Source organism: Lampris incognitus, chromosome 3 (assembly GCF_029633865.1).
Source record: "Lampris incognitus isolate fLamInc1 chromosome 3, fLamInc1.hap2, whole genome shotgun sequence".
Taxonomy (NCBI): Eukaryota; Metazoa; Chordata; class Actinopteri; order Lampriformes; family Lampridae; genus Lampris; species Lampris incognitus.
The window spans coordinates 69,518,979-69,534,039 of record NC_079213.1 but is presented as its reverse complement, the minus strand read 5'-3'; the positions used below and the strand labels follow the sequence as shown (position 1 = coordinate 69,534,039).

The 15,061-nt window shown below is 43.3% G+C and overlaps 1 protein-coding gene across 1 annotated transcript in view; it reads right to left on the bottom strand.

Annotated features, from left to right (window-relative positions):
- Positions 1 to 15,061, bottom strand: part of adamts10 (ADAM metallopeptidase with thrombospondin type 1 motif, 10) — a 115,997-nt gene that overhangs the window by 73,912 nt on the left and 27,024 nt on the right. The window contains 3 exon segments of the mRNA XM_056276784.1: positions 6,411 to 6,613; positions 7,621 to 7,789; positions 10,754 to 10,963. Of these exon segments, the coding sequence (XP_056132759.1) occupies positions 6,411 to 6,613; positions 7,621 to 7,789; positions 10,754 to 10,963 (582 nt within the window).

Here is a 15,061-nt window from a genome sequence, read left to right as displayed (position 1 = left end):
ACTTATCGTTCCTCCCCATCCAGCCCATTCAGACTCTTTTCCAGATAGAAGGTGCAGGTGGCCAACATGTTCCTTACCAGGGTTATGTCCAAGCCCTCATCTCCTTCCCCAGCAGCATCACTGGCGTAGCTGAACAGGTCTCTTCATTAGTTCTCATTGTGCCAAATTGCCATTTTAACACTCAGATTCCCCTATTGATTGGAACCAATGTCCTTGACAGATCATAAGAAGGTGGCATAGAAAAGCATGGAAGAGAATTCTTACAAAGGCCCAATATCAATAGCGACTGTATCTTGCTGTTCCAGCATGTTGCCCTAAGTCATCAGGAAGAGATTTCCGCCAATCATGTTAAGTTGCATGGACGCCATCCTGTCACCATTCCACCAGGAAGAAAAGTGTCTGTCTTTGGAGATGTCAGAGTGAAGAAACATTTCCCACGTTCCCTTTTCGTGGTCGAATCCCCTGAGACCGTTTCCTTACCTGGTGGAGTGTTCGTTGAAAATTCCTTGATAGAAACTCCACTTCGATCTTTAAACAAGATTCCTGTCATTCTCAGAAATGTGACTGATCGTAGTGTCACACTGCATCCAAGGCAGGTGATAGCTGAAATGATGGTAGCACAGTATGTGATGCCGTCTGAATCCCAAAATATGACTGTGCCTGACATCCCTCAGTCTCAGAGTAACACCACCAACTTTGATTTGGAAGATTCCCCCATTCCAGAAGAGTGGAAAAAACGGATCACACACCAGCTGAACAGCATGCCAGAGGTGTTTGCTGTTGATGACTTGTCTCATGGTCATACGACTGCAGTAAAACATCGCATCCGACTCCAGGATGAGGCCCCTTTTAGAGAGCGACCCAGACCCATTCATCCCTCTGACAGAGAAGCTGTCAAACAACATCTAAGAGAGCTGCTAGACGCTGGAATTATTCGCGAGTCAGAGTCTCCATTTGCTTCCCCCATTGTAGTTGTCAAGAAGAAGAATGGTGCAATAAGACTCTGCATAGATTTCAGGAAGCTGAACATGAGAACGATCAGAGATGCCTATGCTCTCCCCAACATCGAAGACACCTTCTCTGCTCTTAGTGGAGCCAAATGGTTTTCTGTCATGGATCTGAAGTCAGGGTACTATCAAGTAGAAGTTGCAGAGGAAGATAAGCACAAGACCGCTTTTGTCTGCCCTCTAGGCTTCTATGAGTTTAATCGTATGCCCCAAGGTGTGACAAATGCACCAAGCACCTTTCAGAGACTGATGGAGAAATGTGTTGGAGACCTGCATCTCAATGAAGTACTAGTATTTCTGGATGACCTGATTGTCTTCTCTGACACACTAGAAGAGCACGAGGCCAGATTGATGAAAGTGTTGAACCGGCTCAAAGACTATGGCCTAAAGTTGTCCCCTGAAAAATGCCATTTTTTCCAGACTTCTGTTAAATACCTTGGCCATGTTGTAGATGCCAATGGAGTCCACACAGATCCAAGCAAAGTCTCTGCTTTGAGAGAATGGCCTCAACCCACCAACAGAAAAGAGCTCAAATGCTTCCTAGGATTTGCTGGATATTACCGACGTTTTGTGGAAGGGTACTCTAAATTAGCAAAGCCATTGAATGCTCTAACTGCTGGCTATGTTGCTCCAAGAAAAAGAGGGAAGATTTACAAGAAGGACAGGGTCAAGACTTCCATCAATCCCACCTTACCTTTTGGAAATGAGTGGACTGAAGAGTGTGACGTTGCTTTTAGAACTCTCATAGATAAACTGACTTCGGCCCCTGTTCTTGCCTTCGCCAATCCCAATCTTCCTTACGTCCTGCATACTGATGCCAGCCGCGATGGTCTCGGTGCTGCGCTCTATCAGGAACACGATAGGAAGCTGAGGGTTGTAGCTTATGCCAGCAGAGGACTATCCAGAAGTGAACAAAACTATCCTGCCCACAAGCAAGAGTACCTCGCCTTGAAATGGGCCATCTGTGAGAAATTCCATGATTACCTCTATGGAACAGAATTTCAGGTTTTAACAGACAATAACCCCCTAACTTATGTGTTGAACACAGCAAAGCTTGATGCAGCAGGACATCGCTGGTTAGCCGCTCTATCAACCTACAGATTCACCATAAAGTATAGGGCTGGGATCAGAAATCAAGACGCCGATGGGTTGTCCAGAAGACCTCAGAGTCCGTCAGAAGAAGATGAGTTCAAGCAAGAGAAAGCGAGGATAGAAGAGCTGAAGCAAAGGGTTTTGGATGGAGAAAGCAAAACTGTTTCTGGTGACATGATGTCTGCTTTATGTCAACGCCACTCTGTGACCACTTTGGCTGACTATTTGCAGCCAGAACTCCCCATTCTTGCTGAATCCTTAGCTTTAGATGCTTCTGCCATCCCTGATGACTTTGTGTCCTCTGGACAAGGCACCCTCCCTGGAATGACTCACAATGACTGGTATCAGTCTCAAAGACAGGATCCATCTATCAGACGTGTGATCAGTTTCATTCAAGGAAACCGAAAACCCACTTTTCAAGAGATGTCCTCTGAACTGTCAGAAGTCAAGCTGCTCCTTAGAGAATGGAATAGACTAGAGCTTATAGATGGAGTACTGTTCAGGAAATGTCTTGATCGTGGGAATCAGATCTATCGGCTGGTGCTGCCTAGTAGCCACAGAGAAAGAGCATTGCAAGGCCTTCATGATGAAGTCGGTCATCTTGGCGCTCAGCGTGTCCTTCATCTTGTTCGTTCCAGATTTTTCTGGCCAAAGATGTTTCAGTCTGTTGAACAGAAGTGTAGGACTTGTGAAAGATGCGTGAGGCGGAAAGCCAATTCCCAGCATGCTGCTCATATGGAGAATATACAGACCAGTTATCCCCTTGAACTGGTGTGTATGGATTACCTCTGTATTGAGCCTGATAGTAAGGACACTAGAAACATCCTCGTCATCACGGATCACTTCACCAAGTTTGCCGTTGCCATCCCCACGAAAGACCAAAAGGCGAATACGGTTGCCAAAACACTGTGGGAAAACTTCATTGTACAGTATGGTTTTCCAAGTCGCCTTCTCAGTGACCAGGGGAGAGATTTTGAATCCCACACCATCAAGGAGTTGTGCTGTCTGATTGGAACCGAAAAGATCAGAACCACGCCATACCATCCACGTGGAAACCCTGTCGAGAGATTTAACAGGACCCTTCTCTGCATGCTTGGGACACTAGAAGACAAGGATAAATATCATTGGAGGGACTTTGTCAAACCGCTAGTCCATGCATACAATTGCACGAAAAATGACACCACAGGCTACTCTCCATATGAATTGTTGTTTGGTAGGCAGCCAAGACTACCCATTGATCTGGTTCTAGGCCTTACACCAGACCAAATTGGATTCAAGTCGCATTCGGAGTATGTTAAACATCTTCGACAGCACCTCCAAGACAGCTATGCACTTGCTTCTGAAAGCTCTAAGAAGATGGGAGAGAAGAATGGGAGAATGGGAGATGGCCCAGTGTATGTCGTCAAGCAAGAACAGGGTGAAGGTCCACACCGTACCCTTCACAGAGACCTTCTTCTGCCCTGCGGCTTTCTACCTGTTACAGATAAAGTCTCAGAACCTGACACAAACTTACCAACAAGGAGGCTGAGACGCAGGGAAACAGTCTCGCAGCAGACCAGGCACGACAATATTGTTGACCCAGATATGCCCAGCAGTGACGAGGATGAGGATTGCTATCCACAGATCTCCACAAGGTTTCCCCAAAGCATTAGGACAACCACACAGGCCACCCCTCTAGCACGTGCCACGGAACTGTTGAACCCAGTCGGGTTGAATCCAAGTCCGTCGGAGTTCTCCCAATCTGATAGTCCACTCCTTAGTGAAGTACCCCATACCCCTGAGTCTGTTCACAATCAGTTACTTGAAAAGAAACCAATTGGGCGTGAGACAGAAGTAGTCACAGATGAATTCTCTCAACCTGTTCGAAGACACTTACCTGAGGGAGACCCCGCATCATCTACTACTGTTGTACCTCAATTTGGACCTATTGAAGGACGTTCACCTGAAAACAACCCACTTGAACCCGAGAGTGCACCGCCCACTGGTGTGACAGGCCAGGCTGACCTGTCTGACGGAAACCCGTCTGAGAGCGAACCGATCAGAAGATCTATCAGAGAAAGACATCCCCCTGAGAGACTCTGTTATGGTGAACTAGGAAGGCCTTTAGTCCTAGCCATGGCCTCATTTTTCGAAAGTTTGGGCAGAAATGTCCCTGATTCTTCTAGAGTGCCCTCTGCAAGACCATACAGTGTTTAGACGCATGCAGAGACTGATGCGGTTTAGAGGGGGAGAATGTAACCCACATGATTACATGTACCCTGTGACGTGGTATGTAAGTTCCACGAGTAGCCTCTAGGAGGCACACGAGCTACAGAGTTTAAACCATAAAAACAACCGTCAACAATAGAGAAGAGAAATACGGATATTTAGAAATACGGACAACTTTGACTATGGATACTTGAATTATTGATAGTTGAACTATGGATATTTGAGCTACAGGACATTTGAACTACGACAAAAAAGATCCCTCCCACGAAGCTTCCTTGGTGAGCCGCTAGCCAAAGCTAAAAAGTAAACAGCTTTCTGTGTTTCATGTAATCATAGCCATTTACGTAGGATATCTTGATTTTATCCAAAGACAGATGATCTCCCGTTGAAGGAAGAAGGAAGACTCTTTTCTCTTGTGTTTTGTACGCTGCTGGAATCCTGGTGAGATAAGAGTTTAAAATCTTGAAATCTAAAGACTGACAATTTTCCATTGGTTGCTAAGCTAAGCTAACCCAGCTAAAACGTATATCTATGATCCTTAGCAGTTCCCATATGATTCAGAGCTTTAAAACCAGTCAGGACACCCGGTCCATAGGGTTTATTTGATGTAGGAATGTTAGATATTTTAATATAATAATATGCTTGTTGTTAAAAAAAACTGTAAGCTCCAGTTGCCACTAGCCACCGAGCCAACTCGGGCTACATGGCATGCATGGAACCCATAGCAGCCAGCTAGACGTGAATTCACGTTGATAGTGCCGCAGCCTGGCTGCGATGACATTGTTTTTAACTGTTCTTACAGCAATAGGCTGTTGTCATTCAGCCGCATATTAGTTATATGTAGGAAATGATTTAATTCTGAGAATTGACTCTAGATTTGGGTATTTTTATTTTGTTTGTAATTGTTTGATAGAGATTGCAATTAATAAGGAATCTGTACAATGTTGTGCAGACTGTTTTTTTAGTACCCCGAACAACCCCCCTTGCTACACCCTTTTGGAACCCTTGGATACCCCCTTTGGATTGCCCCCATCATCGCCCTGGATTTGGATTCATCATCATCGCCTCAACATTAACTTGCCCCTGTGATTGTGGTAGGATCTGGACATTGCACCTTGCACAGATTGGAAGACTGAATCATTCCCCCTTTTCTTTTCTTTTCTTTATTATTTTCTTTGAGTGCACTCATACTTTATTTTGGATTATTTTCTTTAAATTTTTAGTGTAGAATATGGCTGCATAAGTAATGTATTAGAAGGGTATAAAATAGAATATAGATAGATATAGACAATAAATAGAATATTAGGAAGAACTTTTAAAAAGTATAATAGAGTAATATATATATATATATATATATATGTATAACACATCTAATTTAGTATTGCTATTGAAATAACTTTACTTTGAACTGTTGAAATAAATTGGTTTTTTTATTGTAAACTATACCTACGAGTGTGTGTGTTGTCTTTGGGGTGAGTACTAGAATCTGGTCTAGAAAAAAACCTACACCAATCTCCACTGAACTTAGACATTAGACTGTAAACTGTCCCTGCGCAAGCATAGGCCCATTCCCCTATCGTGCAGGTTACACCAGGTTAACCCACTATAACATGCTGGTGGATGATGTTTATCCCCCAACTACATACAGCTCTATTGAAACCTGTAAAAGCTATAAAAATTTCAAATACTAAATAAGGTAATACATCACCATCTTCATCCTTCACTATGTCTAGTCTCTTAGTCTGACTCAGAAGCAAAGCACAAACCTGCTTCTGTCATGCTTTACTGGATGTGTTTAAGGGAGGATCTTGTGTTAGTCTCAGACACTGTACACAGCTTTTGTTAATTCCGTGAGCTCAGATTTCACTCTGGTTACAGAGCGAAATGAATCACATGGGCTGGCTGTGCGAGGCAAATGGTCAGACTCATTGGGAAGAAACTGAGGGTATAACGTCATAACTTACAAGTAAAGAAGTTGTATGTTGCACGTTTCCTCCTTTGTTATCCCTTCTTTCATCATTGGCAACTAAAACTCCAATACCAACTGAAAAGAGCGCTGTTGTTCTTTTGTCTGGCGGGCATCTTTTTTGTTGTGAAACTTACAATATTCATGACAGCCAGGATGTACTGCTCAATGTCTCGACGACCGTGGTAGCCCACCATCATCTTGTCGGCCACCACCAATGTCTCCACATAGCGCTCACGGCTCACAGAGCGCTTCAGAGGCAGCTGGCCTCGGCCTACGTGATGGGGAGGGGTCTTCAGGGTCCGTTGCCACCATGACACACCCTTCCCTGGCTTCTCATCTGAGGATTAGATACAGGCACAGGCTTGCTTCAAACATAGTACTGAGTATGTCTGTGCGATATGACCAAAGTCTCATATCCCGAAATACGCCATTTCCTATCCCGATAGCGATACATATGACGATATAGCACATTTTCTGTAGTGCAACCATAAATGACAGCAAAACGCAGTAGAGACTCTCACACTGAGCTGAAATGAAACAAGTGCACATAAATTCGGTGACTAACATAAATAAACAGTCTCTACTGCGTTTTGCTGTCATTAATGGTCGCGTTAGATTCTAGCCTCTTCTTCTGCTCTCTGTTTCACCACGGGCGAGGCTCAGCGGAGCGGAGGAGAAACAGCGGTGGAGAGTTGACAGCTACACTAGTTAGGTTTAGTGCAATAAAAGCATTGTGAGTAAAAAGCCAATAAAACTAATGTATTAATGTAACCTGTGCAAAAGTTGGACAAACTCCAAATGATGAAAAATATTGCCATAAAGAGTGGGATTTGCAACACAGCAAAATAAATGATAGAGCATAATGTGAAATGATGGATGCTTTTCTATCATCACACGATATATATCGTCATATCGCACAGCCCTAGGACAGACACTCACAGCAGACCTTTGGCCATCTGTCAATCATGCAATAATGAAAATGAATTCACTCAGTGTGACCACTTTTTGCATTTGCTTTGACAGTGTAATGACGATAGACTAAAATATAAATCTGAGGCAGCTTTTCCAGGCAACCTTGTTTTTCTTAACCTTTGTTAATTCTGGGAATTATTACCATTCAAACCAGCTCTTTTCAAAGACAACCACTAAACTGTACTGGTGACTGATGAGGAGTTCAGCAGGGGCAGATGGGGATTTAGTGTCATGCTCAAGGGAATCTTGGTGGTAGTTATCCAAACCAGTTTGGACCTTTACACACTGCTGTTGCTACTCCCGACTGGTGAATGCAGGAGAAAGAAGACCAGTTTATCCAATTCAAAGATACCAAAATATATCCCTCCCTACCAATGACTCCACAGGACTGGTCCATGTACTGGTGGCGGAGAGATGACCTCTTGTAAACCACATGGGGGCGCTCCACTGCCCTCTCCCCCATCTCCACCTTGGTCTCGTTCTCTCGTGAAACTAGGGGCTCAATGAGGTACTCCTCTCCCCCTGCCACAATCACCCCCTGCTGCAGAATAGAACAGAATAGAACAGGATGAATCACTGCCGCCAGCATACAAATCTCCTAAAAAACACTGTGCAACCCAGTGACACAATGCTAAAAACACATTTCATTTTAAGCAACAACAAAAAAATATACTACAAAGAAACAAAAAAAAGCCCCTCGTTCATCTGTGTGACAGTTGACATAAAAGAAGTTGCTTTAATTAACATTAAAACCCAGATTAGTGAAAAAAATTTGGCAAAATATGGGGGGTTTTTTTCTGCACCCACAGGGTTTCATTCGAGGTATAATTTCACAGCAATGCCATGGACAGAGATGGAAGTGAGACATGCCCTATCACCTTTAACCTCCTCAAACTAATCGATCTTTTGATAAAAGTTTTCAAGTGTTTCTGATGCGGCTTGCAGCTTGCATTTCTGGGTTAATGGTTCAGAGGAGCTAACTTAAACCCTGTTGAACTGGTGCAAAAGCATCTATTTTACAAAGTCAATGTTAAGCGTCCAAACAAGTTACTACATAAATAATGGTAATGTTAGCTTCTAAATTGGTAAAGTGCAGTCTCAATACTAGGCCTACTTCCAATTACAAACTCGAAACAACAATCTCGTATTGTTCTATTCACATCGAAGTCACGCAACAGTTGCACTCCACATCTATGACACTACTTGTCTTTGTTCTTCAATGACTTTGTGATACTGAACCTTTATCTTCATATTTTACCCTCCCGGCTGCTGTATCTTACATTGAGTGCAACAGCAGTAGCAATAGTCAAAGCAGGGGGGCAGAGGTGAGCCAGAGGTGAACCAGAGGCCCTCTGAGGGACAACCCTGGTGATGATGGGTCAGGAACTGACAGGTGCAGAAGAAGAAACTTCATAACAACTTCTGAGTCTGGGATGCAATAGAATTCAGATTAGATCTTAGACTCTGGTCCCTGTGCGCTGGTTTAATTTCATCTTTGACACCTGCCAGCCCAGTTTGTTTTGGAGGAAACAAGTCTCAGTAAGGATGACTGAACATTTGGAAAGGTATCTGTCTGACTGGAGATGTCAAGGCAGAAATACTTTATCTGATGAGCTGATCATCATATCGCTCTATAGTCAAGAGAGTCCAACCACAAACACAGTACCACAGTGTCAACTGAGGTCCTTTGGGGGCTAACTCTCCCTGTTCTATGAGGGAGTTCAGGACCGCCCAATACATTCACACTCATAGACATAGACACACACAGACACGAGAGAGAGAGAGAGAGAGAGAGAGAGAGAGAGTGAGAGAGAGAGAGAGAGAGAGAGAGAGAGAGAGAGAGAGAGAGAGAGAGAGAGAGAGAGAGAGAGAGAGAGAGAGAGAGAGAGAGAGACAGTCAGTGAGAGAGAGAGCGCGAGAGAGGGAGAGAAGGGCAGAGTGAGTTACTCAAACACTTGCTTTTTTTTCTGATTAGATCTCTTGGCCCCAGTCTCTGGGGTCAGGGTGAGTGTTTCCCCTCAGCTCACTGTGGTGAGCTTTCAAAGTGCACCTAATCCCATAATAAAGTTAGTGATGCTCCCCTGGACACACAGCCAATTCCCTGTTGAATGTGCTCATGCTGGTCTGACCACCAGTAATTACGTGTGCAGCTTATTAACGCTTTATGAACACATCTAATCCTCGACTGTATTTACAGCTGTTATTGTGGAACACATTATTTCTTCCAAGAAGAAACAGGATTCGGGATTCTGTGAATTGGAGGAAATTATTTTAAGCTCCTGAGTCTGTGTCATGATCGTAAAGCATTATTCATTTTATAAACCAACTTTATAATATGAGCTGAAGACAGCGAACCGATACTAGTCTTCTATTATGGCGTGCTGAGTTGACATTATGAGTTGTGACCCATACAGGAAGTAGGTGGTAATGGGAATGAGCCTGGTAAAGCCTTATTTGTGCACATAATTTACTCAAGACTGAACAGGTGGCCTGGCCCACTCTCTCGACAATCTGGCAGTAACCTCACTCTGAAGGACGCTGGGGCAAAATATTGGTTGTGTCGGATTTCAAATATATATATAAAAAAATGGAAAAAAAACCATGAGAAATGTTACATACGTTTAGTATTAACTATTAATTCCACTTTCAGGGCTGTTGCAGTGGTAATGAAATTAAAATACGCTCTTCAATTTCAGTTATTCCCAAAAGATTACTGAATACTGGAAAGGTAGGTAACATGAACGTGACTATTTTCCTGGGAGTAAAGCAGCAGACCGTGATGGAGGATTGTGGATCTCAGATATAAGAATGGCACTGACTGATATTTTTTAGAGCTTGGTGATTGATAAAGCAATGTCTAAATTTGCATGTTGCTTGGGATTAGGATGATTTTGAGTCTTTGCTGATGATACTGTTTTCATGTCTGTGCGTGTAGATTGAAGGTACGTTGAACGAGGAATTTATCCTAGCTTAGCTCCATTGCTGGATGTCTGTTGGGATCATTAGCAGCTTCTCTCAAAAGAAGGGTGATACACCCCCGCAGCCTTTCGTTAATACTTTTTACTTGTTAGCCTACTGTTAACAATTTATCTTAACCAATGTTTCCACAACTACATGCAAAACCCTAAAAATTAAGCCAATACTTTTGAACAACTTTTCTGTAACATGCATATCTGTCTTTTTCTGCCGTATAGAGGACCGATACGCGTTTTCTTCCACTATAGAAGAAGGAGGAACACATTGGTGTAATAGTAATATACTAATGAGTTAGGGTCACGATTAAGGTTTAGCTGGAGAAGAGTGGGTTTACTCCAGGTCTAGTCATTTTGTGAATTTACACGATCTGACAGGCAGACACTGTTGGTCAGTTTTTTGCAACACAGCTTGAGGTGGTGGAAACAAACAAGTCTGGCCCCACAACCCCCAACCATTTTCATCGCTGTTCATTTAAATGGATTGGTTTGTTGTCATTGAACTATTAAGTGTAACAAGGTTAGGGGCTTACCAAGCCATTACAGTTGCTGAGGGCCACTTTGCTGGAGTGCGGCTGGTCTTGGAGGTGTCCTACATAGTGGCAGTTGGGGGAATAGGGGTGGCTCCAAGCTAATCGGCCTTTTCTCCAGTACTCCACCCTAAACTGCCTGGACAGAAGGCCCCCCTGCAGCGTCAGGTTAAGCAGGAAGTTGGTATGTGGTGTGGACAGTTGGTAGAAGACCTGAAAGACATAAAGTGAGAGTGTTATGCTATGTGCTCATGACTAACACCAAATAAAGACAACAAATCGAATACATTCAAAAATCACTTATACCCCGTTTAGACTGGCAGCCCAAATCCGATTTTTGGCAAATCCAGATTGGAATCTGATTTCTTTTATGTAGTCTGAACAGCAAAAAACACACTGGAATCTGATCTTTGCAAATCAGATTTGAGCCGCATTCGGAGGTGGTTTCATATCTGATTCAAATCAGATTTCTAAAGATGTGCCTCAGTATGGACGCTCTAGCCACTCAGATCAGATTTCAAACTGTCCATTATGTCACTCGCAATGCAACAAAACACAACACGTTAACTTCAGATTCTGAGCGCGGAAGTTCAAACACACATGCAACGAGAAGGAAGACAACCTAAAAAAATGGAGAACAATAGTCCCTGGGCAGACGAAGCTAAATGTCCTCTTTGGGCTCTTTGGGGGCTCTTTGTGGGGATGCTCTTTGGGGGGAGCTCTTTGGGGGGGGGTGCGACAGTCCATTCTCCCACCAGTCAACACTTTTCGGGTTGCACCACACCTCACGCTACCTAGCGAAGGCTGCCGTGACTGCCGCACGGAACATTGTGGTATATACCAGCCTCCTCCGTCGCTGATATTGTCTGGTGCGACGGAGGACTTCTGCACCACGACTTGACAGTGCCTGAAGGGTGAGATGACATACAGTGCTGCTTGAAAGTTTGTGAACCCTCCAGACAGGGTCACTGTTTTTGTAAAAAACACTAAAATAAGCTTATTAAACATACATCCAAATCCAAATTTGTAAAGCACACCTTCCAAATAATGGACACACACACAAAAAGCGATATATTTTCATTATTTAATTCAACAAAGGTGGTTTATTTCACAAAAACTGAAAATTTAACATGTGCAAAAGTATGTGAACCCTTGTACTAGTAGCTTGTGGCTCCTCCTTTTGCAGCCATTACTTCAACCAAACGTCTTCTGTAACCACTAACCAGTCACTCGCATCTGCTTATGGGGATTTTTGCCCACTCCTCCTTGCAGAACTCAGCCAGTTGAGAGAGGTTGGAGGGACATCTGGTATGTGCCAACTTCTTCAGGTCTTGCCACAACATTTCAATTGGATTAAGGTCCGGACTTTGACTGGGCCAATCCAGAGTACGAATCCTCTTTCTCTGAAGCCATTCCTTTGTGGTTTTACTGGAATGCTTTGGGTCATTGTCTTGTTGCAAAATCCATTTTCGTCCCAGCTTCAACTCCCTGGCTGATGGCAGGAGATTCTGGTCAAGAATTTGTTGATATGCCGGAGAATTCATGGTTCCTTGGATAATATGGAGTCGTCCAGGTCCAGAAGCAGAAAAGCAGCCCCAGACCTTCACATTTCCACCACCATGCTTCACTGTTGGGAGGAGGTTCTTTTCTTCATATGCAGTGTTGGCTTTTCTCCAAACATGTTGGTTTTGATTGTGACCAAATAATTCTATTTTGGACTCGTCTGTCCAGAGACTGGACTTCCAGAAGGCCTCTGGTTTGTCCAAGTGCTCTCTGGCAAAGTTGAAACGGGCAGTTTTGTTCTTTTTTGAGAGCAGAGGCTTCCTTCTAGCAACCCTCCCATGAATGTCATGGCTATTCAATTTTCGTCTGATTGTAGACGCATGCACATTTGTCCCAGATGCTATCAGAGAGGTCTGCAACTCTCTAGAGGTGATGTGTGGGTTGGCCTTTACCTGATGTATTATTTTTCTGGTGCTTCTGGGTGATATTTTTGATGGGCGTCCACTTCTAGGCAGAGTTGCTGTCATGTTGAAGGCCGTTCATTTGTAAATTATATGTCTTACAGTGGATGGATGGAGCTGGAATCTTTTGGAGATGGTCTTATAGCCCTCCCCAGACTGATGGGCTGTCACTACCCTCTTCTTCATGTCCTCGGATATTACCTTTGCTCTCGGCATTGTTGATTTGTATGGGACCACAGTGGTTTGGTTGGTTTCCTCTCTCTTTTAATTAGTGCAGGCCAAACCCTTTCCCAAGGATGTCTCATTTCATTGGTCTGCTTAAATGATTAATTAAGCACCCAAATGTGTTTCACCTAAGTCTGTTACCTGCTTGACTTAACCAATGCAGCTGGGGGTTCACTTACTTTTGCACATACACTACCGTTCAAAAGTTTGGGATCACCCAAACAATTTTGTGTTTTCCATGAAAAGTCACACTTATTCACCACCATATGTTGTGAAATGAATAGAAAATAGAGTCAAGACATTGACAAGGTTAGAAATAATGATTTGTATTTGAAATAAGATTTTTTTTTACATCAAACTTTGCTTTCGTCAAAGAATCCTCCATTTGCAGCAATTACAGCATTGCAGACCTTTGGCATTCTAGCTGTTAATTTGTTGAGGTAATCTGGAGAAATTGCACCCCACGCTTCCAGAAGCAGCTCCCACAAGTTGGATTGGTTGGATGGGCACTTCTTGCGTACCATACGGTCAAGCTGCTCCCACAACAGCTCAATGGGGTTCAGATCTGGTGACTGCGCTGGCCACTCCATTACCGATAAAATACCAGCTGCCTGCTTCTGCTCTAAATAGTTCTTGCACAATTTGGAGGTGTGTTTAGGGTCATTGTCCTGTTGTAGGATGAAATTGGCTCCAATCAAGCGCTGTCCACTGGGTATGGCATGGCGTTGCAAAATGGAGTGATAGCCTTCCTTATTCAGAATCCCTTTTACCCTGTACAAATCTCCCACCTTACCAGCACCAAAGCAACCCCAGACCATCACATTACCTCCACCATGCTTAACAGATGGCGTCAGGCATTCTTCCAGCATCTTTTCATTTGTTCTGCGTCTCACAAACGTTCTCCTTTGTGATCCAAACACCTCAAACTTGGATTCATCCGTCCACAACACTTTTTTCCAGTCTTCCTCTGTCCAATGTCTGTGTTCTTTTGCCCATCTTAATCTTTTTCTTTTATTGGTCAGTCTCAGATATGGCTTTTTCTTTGCCACTCTGCCCTGAAGCCCAGAATCCCGCAGCCGCCTCTTCACTGTAGATGTTGACACTGGTGTTTTGCGGGTACTATTTAATGAAGATGCCAGTTGGGGACCTGTGAGGCGTCTGTTTCTCAAACTAGAGACTCTAATGTACTTATCTTCTTGCTCAGTTGTGCAACGCGGCCTCCCACTTCTTTTTCTACTCTGGTTAGAGCCTGTTTGTGCTGTCCTCTGAAGGGAGTAGTACACACCGGTGTAGGAAATCTTCAATTTCTTAGCAATTTCTCGCATGGAATAGCCTTCATTTCTAAGAACAAGAATAGACTGTCGAGTTTCAGATGAAAGTTCTCTTTTTCTGGCCATTTTGAGCGTTTAATTGACCCCACAAATGTGATGCTCCAGAAACTCAATCTGCTCAAAGAAGTGCCCATCCAACCAATCCAACTTGTGGGAGCTGCTTCTGGAAGCGTGGGGTGCAATTTCTCCAGATTACCTCAACAAATTAACAGCTAGAATGCCAAAGGTCTGCAATGCTGTAATTGCTGCAAATGGAGGATTCTTTGACGAAAGCAAAGTTTGATGTAAAAAAAATCTTATTTAAAATACAAATCATTATTTCTAACCTTGTCAATGTCTTGACTCTATTTTCTATTCATTTCACAACATATGGTGGTGAATAAGTGTGACTTTTCATGGAAAACACAAAATTGTTTGGGTGATCCCAAACTTTTGAACGGTAGTGTACCCTAATTCCATGTTTCATGTAGTTTTTGGGCTACTTAAACAAGTCCCACTAAACAAGTAGATGCAATTGATAAACATATATCTGACATTTCATATATAAAAACTAGTGATGATAAAATAAGAAAATCATGGTAAAACAACAGAAACATCTAAACTGCTCAAGGGGTTCACATACTTTCAAGCAGCACTGTATGTCCATGGTGTTTTGTTATTGTCTGTCTGCACAGAAGTCGCCAGCATACTACGTCATACAATACACGTACAATGTACCCAAGCCTACATCGTTACCACAGCAACCAATGCAGATGTCAACGATGTGGCTGCAGTCTGAACACTCAAATCTG